We start from the raw sequence: 16,046 nt of genomic DNA, 5'->3' as shown, positions 1-16,046 counted from the left end.
ATTAAAATGTACTTAAAATAATCTTCAATTATTGCATCAGTATTGTTATTTAATAGCCACACGTCGTATGTTTGTGTCTCTGTGTGTGTACATATGTCTCCATGTGGCCCTGCCTGTATGGGGATGCTGTCTTTTTTGCTAGTGTTACATTAGCCTCAGAAGTTCCAACATAACCTTAATGCTAATTGAATCTACACCTTGGTTTAGGGGTGCTGCAAAATAATTACTTCCATGAACAGAGAAAGTCTGGGAACCACTGCCTTAAAATATACGTTTTTCCTACTTTTTTACCTGCTCAGGGGGCTGCCCACAAAAAAACTTGTTTCCTCTGAAAAATCAGTGCAAGATTGAATTGCAATTGGAATTTGATGTGCAGGTTCGCCTTGAGAACTGCTTGCAGGACCCTATAAGTTTCAAGTGTCTGATTAAGTGCACTGACCATGCAAAATATATTGATTGTTGTATTCAAATACTGGAACTTTCTGTTTACTTCACATTTGGGGTGCCTGGGCCCATAACCTATTGATATGTAGCCTATTGGGGTAGTGTCAGACGGAATGTGAAAGTGACTGTTAAGCCACACAGAGAGTCCTTAACCAGGATGCTGGGTTTATTGATATCAACAGGGTAACGGGTAATACAGCATTATCAGCGGTAAGCAGAATAGTGGTATTGCAAGGTTTAACAACGGTATTTAAGTGTCTCACCTCAGGAGCTAAGTTCTGTGCATCTGCACAATACTGTGATACTTTACACAGTAAAGATGGCACCATTGGTACATGAGTAGTAGCCCAGTGGTGACATCATCAGGTCCAGAGGTCGCACCACCCTCTGACTCTGGGTCCTAGCACCCAGCATGTATAGTAAAGAGAGGAAACCTTGCCAGAGCACACTACTCTCTGACAGGGGCTAGTTGCGGGCTTACCACAGGCTTTAATTGAATAGCTAAAAAACCCCTAATTTGAATTTTGATGTTTCATAACGATACATTGTGTCACTTTGTATGCAGATTGTTGGAGGAGTTTGTAAATCACATTGAAGAACTGAAGTTGATGGATGAGCGGATTCAGAGAAAAGTGGAAAAATTAGAAAATCAGTGCCAGAAAGAAGCGAAAGAGTTTGCCAAAAAAGTCCAAGTACTTCAAAAAAACAACCAGGTGAGCAAGAAACCTGGACCTGGCTTTTTTTTTTTTTTTTTAGTATATGTACCGTATGCTACTCAGATTTCTTTGTTTCCCCAGTAAAATCTATAAAACTAATAATTGCCGTTTATAACGAAAAATTAATTCTTCGTGATTACTGTTGAACTGCTAAGCCACTTGTTTTCAATTAAGTTTACTTCTTTTCTCTGCTGTTTTTGCATTTTTTTAACTATAAATTATTTTAGCTTCTTTTTTTTTTTACAGTTTTCTTTTAATTGTTTTACATCGTTAAATTGAAGAACAGAAAAAAAAACATTGCTTAGCAATGTTTAGAACACCGTAAATATACCTCCATGTCATTATTTCAGTATAATGTAAATTTAAGGGAATTATTTATAATCTATTGTATATTTGTGTAGTTAGGTTCTAGGCTAGTACAGTTTTATTTGGAGACCTATTAAAACATAGATTCTGTAAAACATAGTATTTGACTGTTTTGCCATTTTCTGCTTTTTTTATTATTGACTATAAATAAAAGGTTTTATATATTGCTATACAAAAGCGGAGTTTGAAATACTTTATATGCGTTCGCCACAAATGTAAACCATTACAAATGCTTCTAAGTGTTCTGCTTCCCAAAGGGGGAAAGTTTCATGTCCATAAACCAAAGGCTTGGTCTTGTGCTCTAAAACTTTTTTTATGAATGTCTACTTGGTGACAGTCGACAAAATACACAGAACCATACAGAACATTGATTTGCTTTACAGTGTATAGATTGTATCAACTTATATTTTATCCTGTACATATGAGGACATTTATTCCAAATAGTGTAGAGAAAATAGATGCCAGTCACCTGTAACACATTTGACTACCCTCAACCCAACATAGCAGTGCTTCCACATCATCTTACGCTAATCTCTGTAGTAACACATTCCATCCGCCCTTGGCCTGTTGAAATATGTTCATTCTGCATGTTTTTTTTTACCTATTCTTTGAAAAGGAGATTTCCAGGCAATGCCACACAAGATGAGATTTTCATTACGTTTTACTTGTGAGATATAGCATGACCATGATAGTCTGGCAGCGATTGGGCATGTAGAGCATTCAGTTTCAAGACCCTTCTGACAAATTATGTGGTCTCACTGCAGGATTCCCAGTCCCCACAGTGAGCCCAGACACAGTTAGGGCTCATATGCTGAAACCGAAATTCTACTGTGTTATTCCTCATACTGTATATCCGATCTATGGGACACTGCAGTGCTGACTCTGGAATAGAGGGACTGGCACAGGGCACTAAAGTGTTAACAAAACCAACTCCGGCCCCCTTCTAACCCTTCATGCTTCCCAGGAACCTCGGGACACAGAATTTATACTCGGTATAGGTAATGAGCTGAAGCTGAGCACCAAACGGTTAACTTTCTTTTTCCAGCAATTTATTTGTGGTGCTTATTAGTGCTCTATCCCTTACTAAACACCACTATTTTTTATTAAACTTTTGGGTTTGGGAACAATCTTGCAACTATATTAATGTCTTCCAAGGGCAGGGCACCCACGGAGGGGGGCGTTCCTGTGTTGTGCAACTGTAGGAATTGTACTGTTGTACTTTCTCCTCAGGCTCCCGACCATGATGGTCTCTGTGCTTTGTGTTTTCACTGCTACGCAGCGAGAGGTCTCTTTTAGCCACAGCTTCCATTCAGGAACCGGCATGGGCTTCTGCACTTTCACAGGTAATGTCGCAGTTAGTAAATCTGTTTGCAGCCACCAGGCCTCCCTCATCTGCTAGTTTCGCTACAGGTGTAGGCCAGGTCGCCAGTGTTTTAACTTCTCAGGGTGATTCACAACACACTGCTGCAGAACCTCCCATGGGTCCAACCGTTATCTCAGTCGGTGCAAGGTTTGGCGCAGGTGTCCCCATCGCCAACAGATGCTGGATAAGTATCACCTGTCCAAGCACAAGCCGAACAGGCTTGGATCATAAGGATAATTTCTCTATTGCCTCTGATGTTGAAACCTCCACTATTCAGGAGGTTTCCCCTCTGCAGGTGGATGTTAAGACCCTGATCAAGGCAGTTAAATCTGCACTTTCAATCAAGGACTCTGACCAGACTTTAGAGTCTGATGCCCCAGTATTTAAACGTCAAAAGAAGGTGCCTACTGAATTCCTTTCTTCTGCTCAGCTTGAAGACTGCCTAGCGGAGACATGGGCTCACCCAAAAAAGTGTTTCATAGTCTCTAAGCACATGGCTGCTTGTTATCTGCTCCCAGCGGTGAATTGGGGCGAAATGGGAGTCCCCTCCTCTGGTGGATGCTCACATTGCCCAAGTAGTCAAATCTACTACCCTTCCTATCCCTAACTAAAACGACCTCCCAATAAGAAGCTAGAGCACTTCATTAAAGCAATTTCTACTTCAGGGTCCATAGGGGGTCCACAGGGTTGACCTTGGGGATATAGCTGGATCAGGATCCATGGGCACCACACAGTTAAGCTTTTAGCTCCCAGGATGCACTTGGGTCCTCCTCTATACCCCGCCCCCGAGCCACAGGCACCTCAGTGTAAGCTGGTGCCCGGCCGGAGTCGGTCACCGCGCAGGGGGGCTGCAGGAGCAGCCCCCAGAAGCTTTTTATTTTCTAATAGATTTTATTTATTTTAGTTTCTCTTTTTACTACAGACGGCAGCGAAGGGCCGTCTGTACAGACGCCCACGCTGCCGCTCTGATCCCCGACTGGCGCCGCGACGCCAGTACTGATCTGGGGATCACGGCGGGAGGACAGAGTCCATACTAGCCGGACTCTGTCTACCTCCCAGGACTGCTGCCGGAGTCGCCGGGGATTCAGGTAAGCCGCGCGTTGCTGGCTAGCGGCGGCGCGCGGAATACCTTAAATGCAGTCCTTTAGCCTCCGGTCCTGGGGACAGACCGGAGGCTGCTGGCAGTGGCGGCGGGCCCCCCCATAACCCGTGGGACCACTAGACCGCCAGGGATAACCGGCAAGCGGGAAGCCAGCATCCCTGGGGTTAATGGCCAGCCAGGGGAGGAAGCCTTCCCTGTTCAGCGGCTCCTCCCCTCAGCTCAGCGCGCTTTTCAGCCTGCATGTCTAGCGTCCCTGAGCTGCAGTTCACTCGGCCACTCCTCCTCTGAGGTCTCTGGCGGCCATTTTTTTCTACATGTGGCAGCGCAGATCCCTCAGGGAGCACGCGGACCGGTCCCTCTGTGTACCTCTCCCCTGTTAGGACGGCGTACACAGCACTATAGCCCTCCCAGACACTGAATCTGGGTGGTTGAGTGTAGTGTAAAGGTGCAGTGAGTATATCTTCCTGCATGGTATGTGACTTTTGCTAGTGCTGCTGTCTGTATTTTTCTCTTATTACTGTCAGCTTATATCTATCTCTTTCCTTCTTCCTTAGCCCTACAGGTGTGGAGGAGGGGCTTTTCTACTAACCTCACATATATAAATCAAGTATTTGTGAGGTCTGTCACATTCAGTTGTGTGCTACACAGTGCCATATTCAGGACTGTTGTTCAGCACACAGGGAAGTGCAGTTCTTTTTTCCTCTATTGCCATATATATTTTGTCTGTACATTATATTTGGTTATGTCTGAGGGTGAAGTTGAGCACTCCGGGACTCCAGTGTTGTTTTCCTGCAGGCGCTGCTCTGCGGGATCACATAGGGAAGAGGCATCTCTGGATGGCCTTTATGAGCGGTGTCAGTTGACTCCTGGTCAATCCAGACCCCCTATGACACAGGAGCCACCATGGGCTATGTTTTCACAGGTGCTGGTGTCTCTGGCGGACCGCCTTGCGGCTCCGTCTGCTGTCCCTACGAGGACTCTGTCCCAGCCTACCATTTCCCATTACCAGTGTACCCCGCAATTATTGCAGAGTTCCTCTGGGTCACAGACTGTGGACCCTTATTCAGGATTGCCTATCTATTTTCAGGCCACTCCTGCTACACAACAGTCTGTGGTGCCTTTCCAGACCAATGTGGCAGCTCCTCCACCATGGGTGGACGTGCTCTCCAGTTCAGTCCAGAGTCTGGCAGCTGCATCTTCGACTTTTCAGTCGATGCTGCACAATGACAGGTCTGCAGGGGAGTCTAAGCGTGCACATAAGTTGCATGCGGCGCAGATTTCGGACACTGAGGGGTCCTCAGATGAGGGTGATGTCCAGGACGACTCCGATTCGTACACCTCGGCTCAGGAGTTGGAATCTCGGTCGTCTATTAATGTACGAGCTCTGGTTAGGGCGGTGCGTGCCATTCTCCTAATAGAGGATGAGGCACCTGATCCTAAGTAGAAATTCCCTAGTTTTTAAAAAAAAAAAAAAAACTAAGGTGACTTCGGCGGTATTCCCCCTATCTGATCAATTAACGGATCATATGGCGGTGGCTTGGCAGACACCCAGTAAGAGATTTGTGCCTCAAAAGAGGTTGGCTTCCAATTATCCATTCCCGGAGGCGCATTGTAGGAAGTGGGTAGCTCCACCGGCGGTGGATTCCCATGTCACACGCCTTATTAAGAGTGCTACGCTGCCAATACCGTCAGTTTCCTCGTTAAAGGATCCCACGGACAGAAAGGTTGAGGCTTGCCTTAAGTCTATTTATTCCCTCTCGGGAGCAATTGCTCGCCCGCCCATGGCCATTTCCTGGTGGCTAAGGCCATTAGGGTTGGGCCAATGCCTTAGGGGACACTTTTCCTGAGGATACTCAGGAAGTCCAGAGGGCATTACTAGGACAGATGAGTGATGCGGCTTCTTATATTGGAGAAGCTTCCTTGGACGCTAGTCTGCTAACCTCTAGGGTGTCGGCTGCGGCTGTGCATGCCCGCCGCTCCTTATGGCTGAGGTCCTGGAGAGCAGACGCTGATTCAAACAAGGGCCTGGAGGCCTTACCTTTTAATGGGGAATTACTTTTTGGTCCAGACTTGGATAGGATCGTGGATAGACTGGCTAGGTCCAAGAAACAAGCTTAGAGTGCCAGGCGTCCCTCTTCCAAACAGGAAGATAAGCCTTCCGCCTGATGGGACGGGCCTCCCTCTGGGGGATCCCAGAGGGGAGGCCGACTTCTTCATTTCGCCCAGAGCTGGTTCAATACCACCACCGATGCCTGGGTGCGAGAAGTGGTCTCCCAGTGGTACGCCCTGTCTTTTCGGCGCAGACCGCCTCACTAGTTTTTCTGCACGAGTCCTTCTCAGGACATAGCCAAGGCTATGCTGATCAGGGAAGCTATAGACTCCTTGCTGACTGCAGGGGTCATTGTACCTGTTCCACAATCTCAGCATGGGATGGGGTACTATTCTGCTGTTTCTGGTACAGAAACCCAATGGCTCCCATCGACCCGTTCTAAATTTAAAGTCTTTGAACAGGTTTCTCAGGATTCCCAGGTTCAGAATGGAAACCTTGTGTTCCATAATTCTGGCTATGGAACCAGGGGATTACATGGTCTCCCTGGATATCCAGGACGCTTACCTCCATGTGCCGATAGCAACGTCACATCAGAGGTGTCTGCGGTTCGCTCTGTTGCACCGTCACTACCAGTTCCGGGCTCTCCACAGCGCCGAGGGTGTTCACCAAGGTGATGGCAGTTATGGCTGCCCACCTTCGGAACCAGGGGGTACGGTTGTTAGCGTATCTGGACGACCTCCTATTGCTGGCAAGCTCTCCGGAGGTTCTGCTGCAACATCTCCAACTGACGGTGGCTTGTCTGCAGATGCACGGGTGGTTAATAAATTGGAGGAAGTCATCCCTGATCCCATCTCAGCACATGGTCCATCTGGGGGCCCTCCTAGACTCTCATCAGCAGCGGATCTTTCTAACTCCAGAAAAGGTATCTTCCCTACAGTTGCGGATACGCAGTTGCCTGGATTGTGCCAGTCTTTCGGTACACTCGGCAATGAGAGTGCTGGGTTCCAGGGTGTTGGCATTCGATATGGTGGAATTTGCCCAGTTTCACTCCAGGCCTCTGCAGAGGCTGATTCTAGCAAACTGGAATGGGTTGCCTCACCGGATCCGGTCACAGACCCTGGTGCTATCTCCGGATGTACGACAGTCCCTGAGTTGGTGGCTTTAAACAGCTCACCTCCTCGAGGTTCGCCCCTTTTGGATCCCGGACTGGGTTCGGCTCACGACAGATGCCAGTCTTCGGGGTTGGGGGGCGGTGACAGGCTCCTTGTCACTTCAGGGTCGTTGGACAGCGGAGGAAGCGGCTCTCCCCATCAATGTTCTGGAACTAAGAGCCGTGTACAGGGCTCTGCAGTCGGCCGGCACCACTCTTCACGGAAGGGCGGTGCAAGTGCAGTCAGACAACGCCACCACGGTGGCGTACATCAATCACCAGGGAGGAACTCGCAGCCGGGCTGCGATGGCAGAAGTGTCTCACATCCTAACCTGGGCGGAGTGCCACTTTCCAGCGATCTCTGCAGTCTTCATTCCCGGAATCCTCAATTGGGAGGCAGACTTCCTCAGCCGTTACGACGTGCATCCAGGGGAATGGTCGCTTCATCCAGAGGTATTCCAACTACTCATGGACAAGTAGGGACTGCCGGAGATGGACTTGATGGCCTCTCGTCACAATCACAAGTTGCCCGTGTACAGGTCAAGGACAAGGGACGACGGCGCCAGTCTGGTGGACGCTCTGTAGGTCAGATGGACGTTTCAGCTGGCATATCTGTTTCCTCCGATATCCCTTCTGCCTTGGGTCCTGCGCAAGTTCTAGCAGGACAGAGGCACTCTGGTACTGGTGGCCCCAGCGTGGCCAAGACGTCCGTGGTACTCCAACCTACAGAGTCTGTCCATCGACGTTCCGTACCTTCCTCCTCAGCGGCAGGACTTGTTGTCTCAGGGGCCCTACCTTTACCCGGATCTGGGTCGTCTGTCTTTGACGGCGTGGCTCTTGAGACGGCCGTCTTAAGGTTCCGGGGCTTTTCTAGTTCCGTTATTTCCACCATGCTGAGGGCACGCAAGCCTGCTTCTGCAAGGATTTACCATAGAGTGTGGCACACGTACTTTCAGTGGTGTGAGTCCAGAAACTTATGATCCTCAGGTATTCAGAGTTTCAAGGATTCTGGCTTTTCTTCAGTCGGGTTTGGACTTAGGTTTACGCCTTTCCTCTCTGAAGGTGCACGTGTCTGCTTTATCGGTTTGTACCAACGTAGAATTGCTATGTTACCGGACGTACAGACTTTTTTTCCAGGGTGTTCTGAGGATTCTCCTGGCTATTGCTTCAGCAAGGAGGGTTTCCGAGTTGGGGGCACTTTCATGTAGTCCCCCCTTCTTAATTATTTTCTACAGGACAGAGCAGGGCTTCGCACTCGTCCTGAGTGTTTACCTAAGGTTGTCTCTAAGTTCCATATCAATCAGGAACTGGTGGTCCCAGCCTTTCAGTCTCCTGATCTTACAGCAGGGGAGACTTCGTTGGACATTGTCCGTGCTCTCAGAGTTTATGTTGATCGGACTGCTTCTGTTCGAAAGTCCGACTCCTTGTTTGTCCTCTTTGGTTTTCATAAGAGGGGTTGGCCTGCCAACAACCAGACTTTGGCCCGTTGGTTTTGTTCTGTTATTAGGGAGGCTTAGATACGAGAGCATTTACCTGTTCCAGCCTCTGTTAAGGCTCATTCCACTCGTTCTGTGGGCCCTTCTTGGGCTGCTAAACGTGGTGCCTCAGCTGTTCAGCTGTGTAAGGCAGCCACTTGGTCTTCGGTTCAAACGTTTCTAAGATTTTATGCGTTTGACACCTTTGCCTCTCAGGATGCATCCTTCGGGCGCAGGATTCTCCTTTCTGCACAGGAGCGTCCCCGCCCTTAGTTGAACTGCTTTGGGACATCCCCAAGGTCAACCCTGTGGACCCCCTATGGACCCTGAAGTAGAAAACAAGAGATATGGTAAGAACTTACCTTTGTTATCTCTGTTTCTACGAAGTCCATAGGGTCCACAGGGTGCCCGCCCTGACGCACCTGGCTTCTAATGGGCTGTGTTGCTGGTCACCGGTATTTCCGTCTCCTTTTTCTGTGAGTATGGTTTCTTGTGTGTTCCAGTCTTCCTTCTCTCTGTTCCATATTCTCCTCGGGCCTAGGCTGCTTACCAACTGAGGTGCCTGTGGCTCGGGGGCGGGGTATAGAGGAGGACCCAAGTGCATCCTGGGAGCTAAAAGCTTAACTGTGTTGCAGCCCATGGATCCTGATCCAGCTATATCCCCAAGGTCAACCCTGTGGACCCTATGGACTTCGTAGAAACAGAGATAACAAAGGTAAGTTCTTACCATATCTCTTGTTTTACTCTAATGTGGGAGCTATTGTCCGCCCAGACCTGGTGTCCGCTTGGGAAACTTTGATACGATCGGATACTGGGCTGATGCCCTGGAGGATGGTCTCAGTGCTGGTACTCGCAAAACAGAGTTGTTATCAATGGTTGATCATCTAAGGGATGCAGGCTCCTATCTTGGTGACACTGGTGTTCTCTACTCTAAAGTGTCGGCTTTTGCTCTGGCAGCCAGGAGAGCCCTCTGGCTTCCAACGTGGCGCGCCACGTTGATGATAGAGTATGCACAGTTTCACTCCTGTCCTTTTACAAATGGAGATTCTAACCTGGTGGAACCGCACTCCTCTGCATATCAAGTATCAGGTATCACTCTCCCTTGGGAAGTCCGTCACTCCCTCTTGTGGTGGTTGATAAATTGGAAGAAGTCCTCACTGATTCCGTCTCAAAGGATGCTCCATCTGGGAGCCCTGTTGCTCTCTGACTTGGTGGCTACAGACGATCCATGTCACCAGGGGGCATCCCTTTTGGATCTCGGACTGGGTCCTTCTGACGACGGATGCCAGTCTTCGGGGTTGGGGTGCAGTGACAGGTCCACACTCCTTTCAGGGAAGGCGGACCGCAAAGAAATCTGTGCTATCGATCAACATATTGGAACTTTGGGCAGCTTTCAGGGCCCTATAACAAGTCAGGCTGCTGCTTCACGGAAAGCCCGTGCAAGTGCAGTCAGACAACGCCACGACAGTGGCTTACCTAAACCATCAAAGAGGAACTCTAAGTCAGGCGGCAATGACAGAGGTGTCACGCATTCTGACATGGGCGGAAGGCCATCTACCAGCCATATCGGCGGTGGTCATTCCAGGAGTGCTGAATTGGGTAGCGGACTTCCTCAGCCGTCACGACGTGCATCCCCGGGAATGGTCTCTTCACCAAGAAGTGTTTCAGCTCCTAGTGGACAAGTGGGGCCTTCCAGACGTGGACCTCATGGCCTCTCGACTAAATCACAAGCTGCCTCAGTACGTGTCCAGGATAAGAGACGCCAGAGCTCTCTTGGTAGACTCTGTTAGTCAAGTGGACCTTCCAGTTTGTGTACCTGTTTCCTCCAATCTCCCTCCTTCCTCGAGTAATTCGGAAGCTCAAACGAGGGTGGCACGGTCCTGCTGGTGCCTCCAGCGTGGCCCCGACGTCCATGGTAATCTTCCGAGTCTCTCCATCGACACTCCGTGGCTGTTGACTCAAGGTCCTTGCCTCTGCCCAGATCTCGGTCGTCTGTCTTTGATGGCGTGGCTCTTCAGACATCCCTCTTTAAAAGTACAAGGGTTTTTCCGGCTCTGTGGTTAACACCATGCTCAGAGCATGTAAACCTGCTTCTGCTAGAATTTACCACAGGCTATGGCATACCTATATTGAATGGTGTCGTCCAAAAAGTTATAACCCCCCCAGGTGTTTAGGATATCCAGAGTGTTGGCTTTCCTGCAGGCGGGTTTGAGCCTTGGTCTCCGCCTTGCTACACTGAAGGTCCATATCTCTGCCTTTTCAGTGTGGTTCCAGTGAAGGATTGCTCCTCTTCCTTACATCCGAACTTTTCTGCAGGGGGTCCTGCGTATCCAGCCTCTCTTTGTCCCTCCTGTAGCGCCTTGGGATTTGGCTGTTGTACTTAGGGCCCTCCCTTTGAACCACTGGGCTCAGTGGACCTCAAATGGCTTACTGCCAAGACTGTTTTTCTTCTGGCCATTGCTTCTGCCAGAAGAGTTTCCGATTTGGGGGCTCTCTTGTCGTTCCCCATTTCTAGTTTTTCGCAGGGACAGGGCAGTGCTTCGAACTCGCCCTGGGTTCCTTCCTAAGGTGGTCTCTAGTTTCCACATTAATGACAAAATGATTGTGCTGGTCTTTAACTTCCCAGACCTCTTGGCAGGGGAAGCCTTATGTGGATCGTACCAGTTCTCTCCGGAAATCAGACTCCTTGTTTGTACTTTATGGTTTCCACAAGAGAGAACTGCTCATTCTACTTTGTCTGTGGGACCTTAGTAGGCAGCTATTCATGGTGCCTCGGCTGTACAGCTTTGTAAGGCGGCCACGTGGTCTTATATCCAGAATTTTTGAGGTATTACTTACCTTTGCCACTCAGGATTCTTCCTTCAGGTGGCGGATTCTCCTTTCTGCACCCTGTGGACCTTCTATGGATCCTGAAGTAGAAAAGTAGAGATATGGTAAGAACTTACCCTTGTTCTCTATCTTTCTACGAGGTCCACAGGGCACCCGCCCTGACACACCTGTGCTCCAGTTGGGCTTTGCTCCTGTCACCGGTTTTCCGTCTCCTTCTGTGTGAGAATGTAATTCTAATGTGTTCCATACTTTCTTCTCTCTTTTATCGTTTGGCTTGTTGCGTAACAGAGAAGCCTCCGGCCCAGGGGGCGGGCTATAGAGGGAGACCCTTTGCATCCTGGGAGAAAAAGTTACTGCATAAGGCGCTTGGATGACTCTGCATCACCTACACCCCAAGGTCACCCTGTGGATCCTATGGACCTCGTAGAAAAAGAGATAACAAGGGTACGTTCTTACCATATGTCTACTTTTTTTCTCTGCGGAAGATTCAGAACCTCCAGACTTTGGTAAGATCGCTTCTTCACCAACCCCAGATCTTGATTTTCAGGTGTATGCAACTCCTGGAAAAGATGGTGGCGTCATTAGAAGTGATCCCTTATGTCAGGTTCCATGCTCTACAGAGCCCTGGAACAAGACAGAGCCCTGCTTGTACAGACAGTTCTTCCGACTGGCTCTTCAGACTCGCCAGTCACTGCAGTGGTGGCTTCAGTCCCAGAATCTAGCCAAGGGGCCCCTCTTCTCGATCTGGTATTGGACCTTATTCCCCACAGATGCCAGCCTAGTTGGCTATGGTACTTTGAGTCAGGACAGTAATCCCCAGGGCTGTTGTCCAAGTCTGAATTGGTTCTTTCCATTTCCAGCGATGGAGGAGATAGCTCACAAACTCACTTGGGCGGAACTCTGGGTTCCTGCCATATCGGCTGTCCACATTCCAAGAGTAGTCAACTGGGAGACGGCTTTCTCAGTTGCCACACAGTTCATCCCGGGGAGTGGGATCTCCAGGATGTTTTTCGAAGGATTTCGGATCGTTGTAGCATGCCCGATTTAGACCTCAAGGCTTCCCGACTCAACAAGAAATTGCCCTTGGTGGATGTTTTAACAGCACCCTGGTCCTTCCGGTTGGGTAATCTGTTTTCCTCTTTGTCCATACTGGCCAAGGTGATTCAAAATATTCATCAGGAGGGTTTCTCGGGCATCGTAATTTCTCTGGATTTGGCCACGCTGGGAATGGTACACACCACTGCAGGCCATCTGTAGGTCAAGCCACTTTCTTGTCTCCCTCTGCAGGAAGATCTTCTGCGCCAAGGGCCCTGGAAACCTTCCTTCAAGAGGTGCTTCACATACAGTCGTCATACATTACACCTATCCCTCTTTGGGATTGGAATTTTAGTTTTAAAGGCTTTTCAGAAGGCCCCATTTGAGCCTCTGCAATCTGTTGAATTGCGATACCTTACCCTTAAGGTGTTTTTTCTCTTTGCCATCGCCTCTGCAAGATGTGTCAGAACTGGCTACATTATCCCTTACTACTGTTTCATTCAGATAGGGTTGTCCTGCGGACCACACCATCCTCTTTACCTAAGGTCGATTCAAAGTTCCATTTGAACAAAGACATTATTCTTCCGGCTTTTTCTGGTTTGTCTTCTACCACATTTACCCTAAGCTTTTTGGATGTAGTACCTGCTTTGATGGTTTATATTAATCGTACCTCTTCAATTCGACGTACTGATTAGTCTCATAATTCTGGTGGATGCACTCAAGCGCGGCTGGCCAGTCTCCAAGCGGTCATTTGCTAGGAGGATTACTGCCACCATACTCCAGGCATATCTATTTAAATATGCCGGTTCCGACTTCCCTCCAGGCTCATTCGACTCGTGCTGTCGATGCATCTTGGGCAGTTCGCCATAGAGCCTCGGTGGAGCAGTTTGGACGTAAGGTTTTGCGTGCGGCTTTGCTGGGCGAGGGCTCCCCATTAGGCTTGCTTTGGGAAGCCCCAGATTCTGCACCGCAGTGTCTCCCAGATGGGATGTATGGGGGAAATTTGGATTCTTTTATATACTCACAATAAAATGCTTGTTGAGTCTCCCATATCCAAATATTCCGAAATACGGATTATCCCGAAATACGGAATATTTTTAGTATGACTGAGATAGTGAAACCTTTGCTTTTTGATGGTTCAATGTACACAAACTTTGTTTAAGCGACCAAATTATTAAGAATATACTATAAAATAACTTCAGGCAGTGTGTATGAAACCTAAATTAATTTAATGTATGTACACAAACTTTGTTTGAGCAGCAAAGGTACTAGTTACATTAATGCAACATGAAACTATTTCAACAGAGCAAGCTATAAGCATGCGGGCTTTATTCAATGACTACTGGATATTTATTTAGGGACTATAAGTAAAGATGATTTAGCTGTTTCTTACATAAGATAAGTACAATTTTAAAGACTATTCCCATTGCCAATTATACATTTCGCTTTGGGTAGAGGTAAGTAACCTAGTGCTTTATTTATGACTCCTCATGCCTATAAAAGGGCCAAGCATTATATCAAAAGTAAAATTAGGAATCCATTTATTACTAATTGTACACTGTGTTTGCATAATAAACTGAACACGGCTCATTATTTTTTCAGGTTGCCTTTCAGCATTTCCAAGAGCTTGACGAGCACATCAGCTATGTGGCAACGAAGGTGTGCCATCTTGGTGACCAGCTGGAGGGGGTCAACACGCCACGGCAGCGAGCGGTAGAGGCGCAAAAACTGATGACCTATTTTAATGAGTTTCTGGATGGAAATCTGCAGTCTGATGTGTTTAACAACTCTGAAAAGGTAATGGCTACCAACAGGGCGTGAAGTGATTGCAAGCGACAAGCAGCGTTGCCCAAATTGCTTCAACTTGTGCTGGTCACACTTACAGCCGTTGAAAGACTGACTCGTTAAAGTTTAATTGTTCACAAGTGTGCATTTACAATGTAATCCTGCTGAGCTTTTCCCTATTTATTTATACTTTCAAATGTTGTTAGCTGGTCTTTTTTTTTTATGATAGATTTTCTGCCTAGCTGATTTATGTTCTATTCAGCAAACATACAGGCGTGTTTTTTTTTTTTTTCTCCCTTATAGAGGTTTTATAACAATGTGTTAAAACACATTTTAAAGGTAATACAATGTTTTTAATAGCTAACTATATAGGAAATGATTGATGACACTTAAGACCCATTTGTCTTGCAGATAAATTAATCTAAGAGGATGTACAATATATACTGAAATTCAAATGCTGAATTGAGCTATTACCTTCAAATTACTCGTATTATATCTATTTGTTCATCTCTCATTTATTTAATGATTAACCAAATACAACTTTGCATTTTATTCCTATTGTGAGGAATAATGTTTGGCTCTTTTTGCCCAGCCAGAATGCCTGTAGGTCCTCCTTATGCGTCGTGGTACCTTGTTATGTGAAAACACAAAAGAAGCATACATGCGACAAAAACTGGTTTCCCCGCATTACAATTTACATAGACTTCTGTACCTCGTGATTGCCTTTGTCTTAGTTACTACTTCTCATCTACTAAGCCACACTTTTCACTGCCCTACCCATGTGGCAGAAACTAAACTCATTGTAAATAGCAAAGTCCACAGAGGCTATTACTATCTGTGCCCAATCCCTGCCATTCTGCGTCTTCCTTACAGCTGATTCTCCATCAGAACTGACCAGATAACATCCAACAGCACCACCACACTGCATTGCAAAGAGTCTTTAGACCTTGCGATATAGCACACCACCTTGTTTGTCATGATGACCTGTTCCAGTCCCTTCTTCATCTTGGTCACCATGTGCAACCTGGCTCCAGCATGTCTGCCAAGACCAGATAAGACCCAGTGGAACACTCACTGGGTTCATAATGACACATCTCCTAAAGAGCAAAGGAGACACACAATAGCACCGTGGTTCAACATGTGTAGTTGTACTTGAAAACAAAATGTGTTTTTTTTTTTTTAACTTGTTTAACTTGTTTGAATGAAAAACATAAAATGTATAGGAATTATGTTTTCTACATCAGGGTCCATAGGGTATCCACAGGATACCTTGGGGTATAGGTGATGACGTCAGGCATCGGGCACCATAGAGTTAAGTTTTCAGCCTCCCAGGATGCACTGGGGTCCCCCTCCTATACCCCACCCCCGAGCCAAGGCATCTCAGTTTCGTTGGTGCCCAGCTCGGAGTTGGATGCACCTGTTTAGAGGGGAGCTAAGATTAGCCCCTGAAGTTTCTGCTCATCTGGAAGTACAGCATGGACAGTCAAGGCTGACGTCCATGCTGTCTTCCCTACACCCCCGCCGGTACCAGAACGTCGGTACTGATCCGGGGATGCTGGTAAGTATCTGGGGTCACAGCTAGCGGTGACTCCAGATGTTTGGTACCATGGCCGGATTCAACGGGGCAGCAGGTAAGCAGCGGGGTCCCGCGGTGGGTCCCTGCTGAGTACATGGTCCAGAGTCCCCAGGCAGGGGGCTCCCTGGGAACTGGCTGCAGCGTGGAGCCAGGTA

At 47.8% G+C, this 16,046-nt stretch overlaps 1 protein-coding gene across 1 annotated transcript in view; it reads left to right on the top strand.

The window, feature by feature from the left end:
• The window catches only part of EXOC5 (exocyst complex component 5), a 73,387-nt gene that overhangs the window by 23,143 nt on the left and 34,198 nt on the right, over positions 1-16,046 (top strand). Inside the window, exons 3-4 of the mRNA XM_088461599.1 lie at positions 1,010-1,157; positions 14,133-14,327. Of these exons, the coding sequence (XP_088317725.1) occupies positions 1,010-1,157; positions 14,133-14,327 (343 nt within the window). The remainder of the gene's footprint in view (positions 1-1,009; positions 1,158-14,132; positions 14,328-16,046) is intronic.

Source organism: Taudactylus pleione, unplaced genomic scaffold (assembly GCF_031769625.1).
Source record: "Taudactylus pleione unplaced genomic scaffold, aTauple2 ptg001075l, whole genome shotgun sequence".
Taxonomy (NCBI): Eukaryota; Metazoa; Chordata; class Amphibia; order Anura; family Myobatrachidae; genus Taudactylus; species Taudactylus pleione.
The sequence above is the reverse complement of the archived record's forward strand: the minus strand, read 5'-3'. Positions and strand labels throughout refer to the sequence as shown.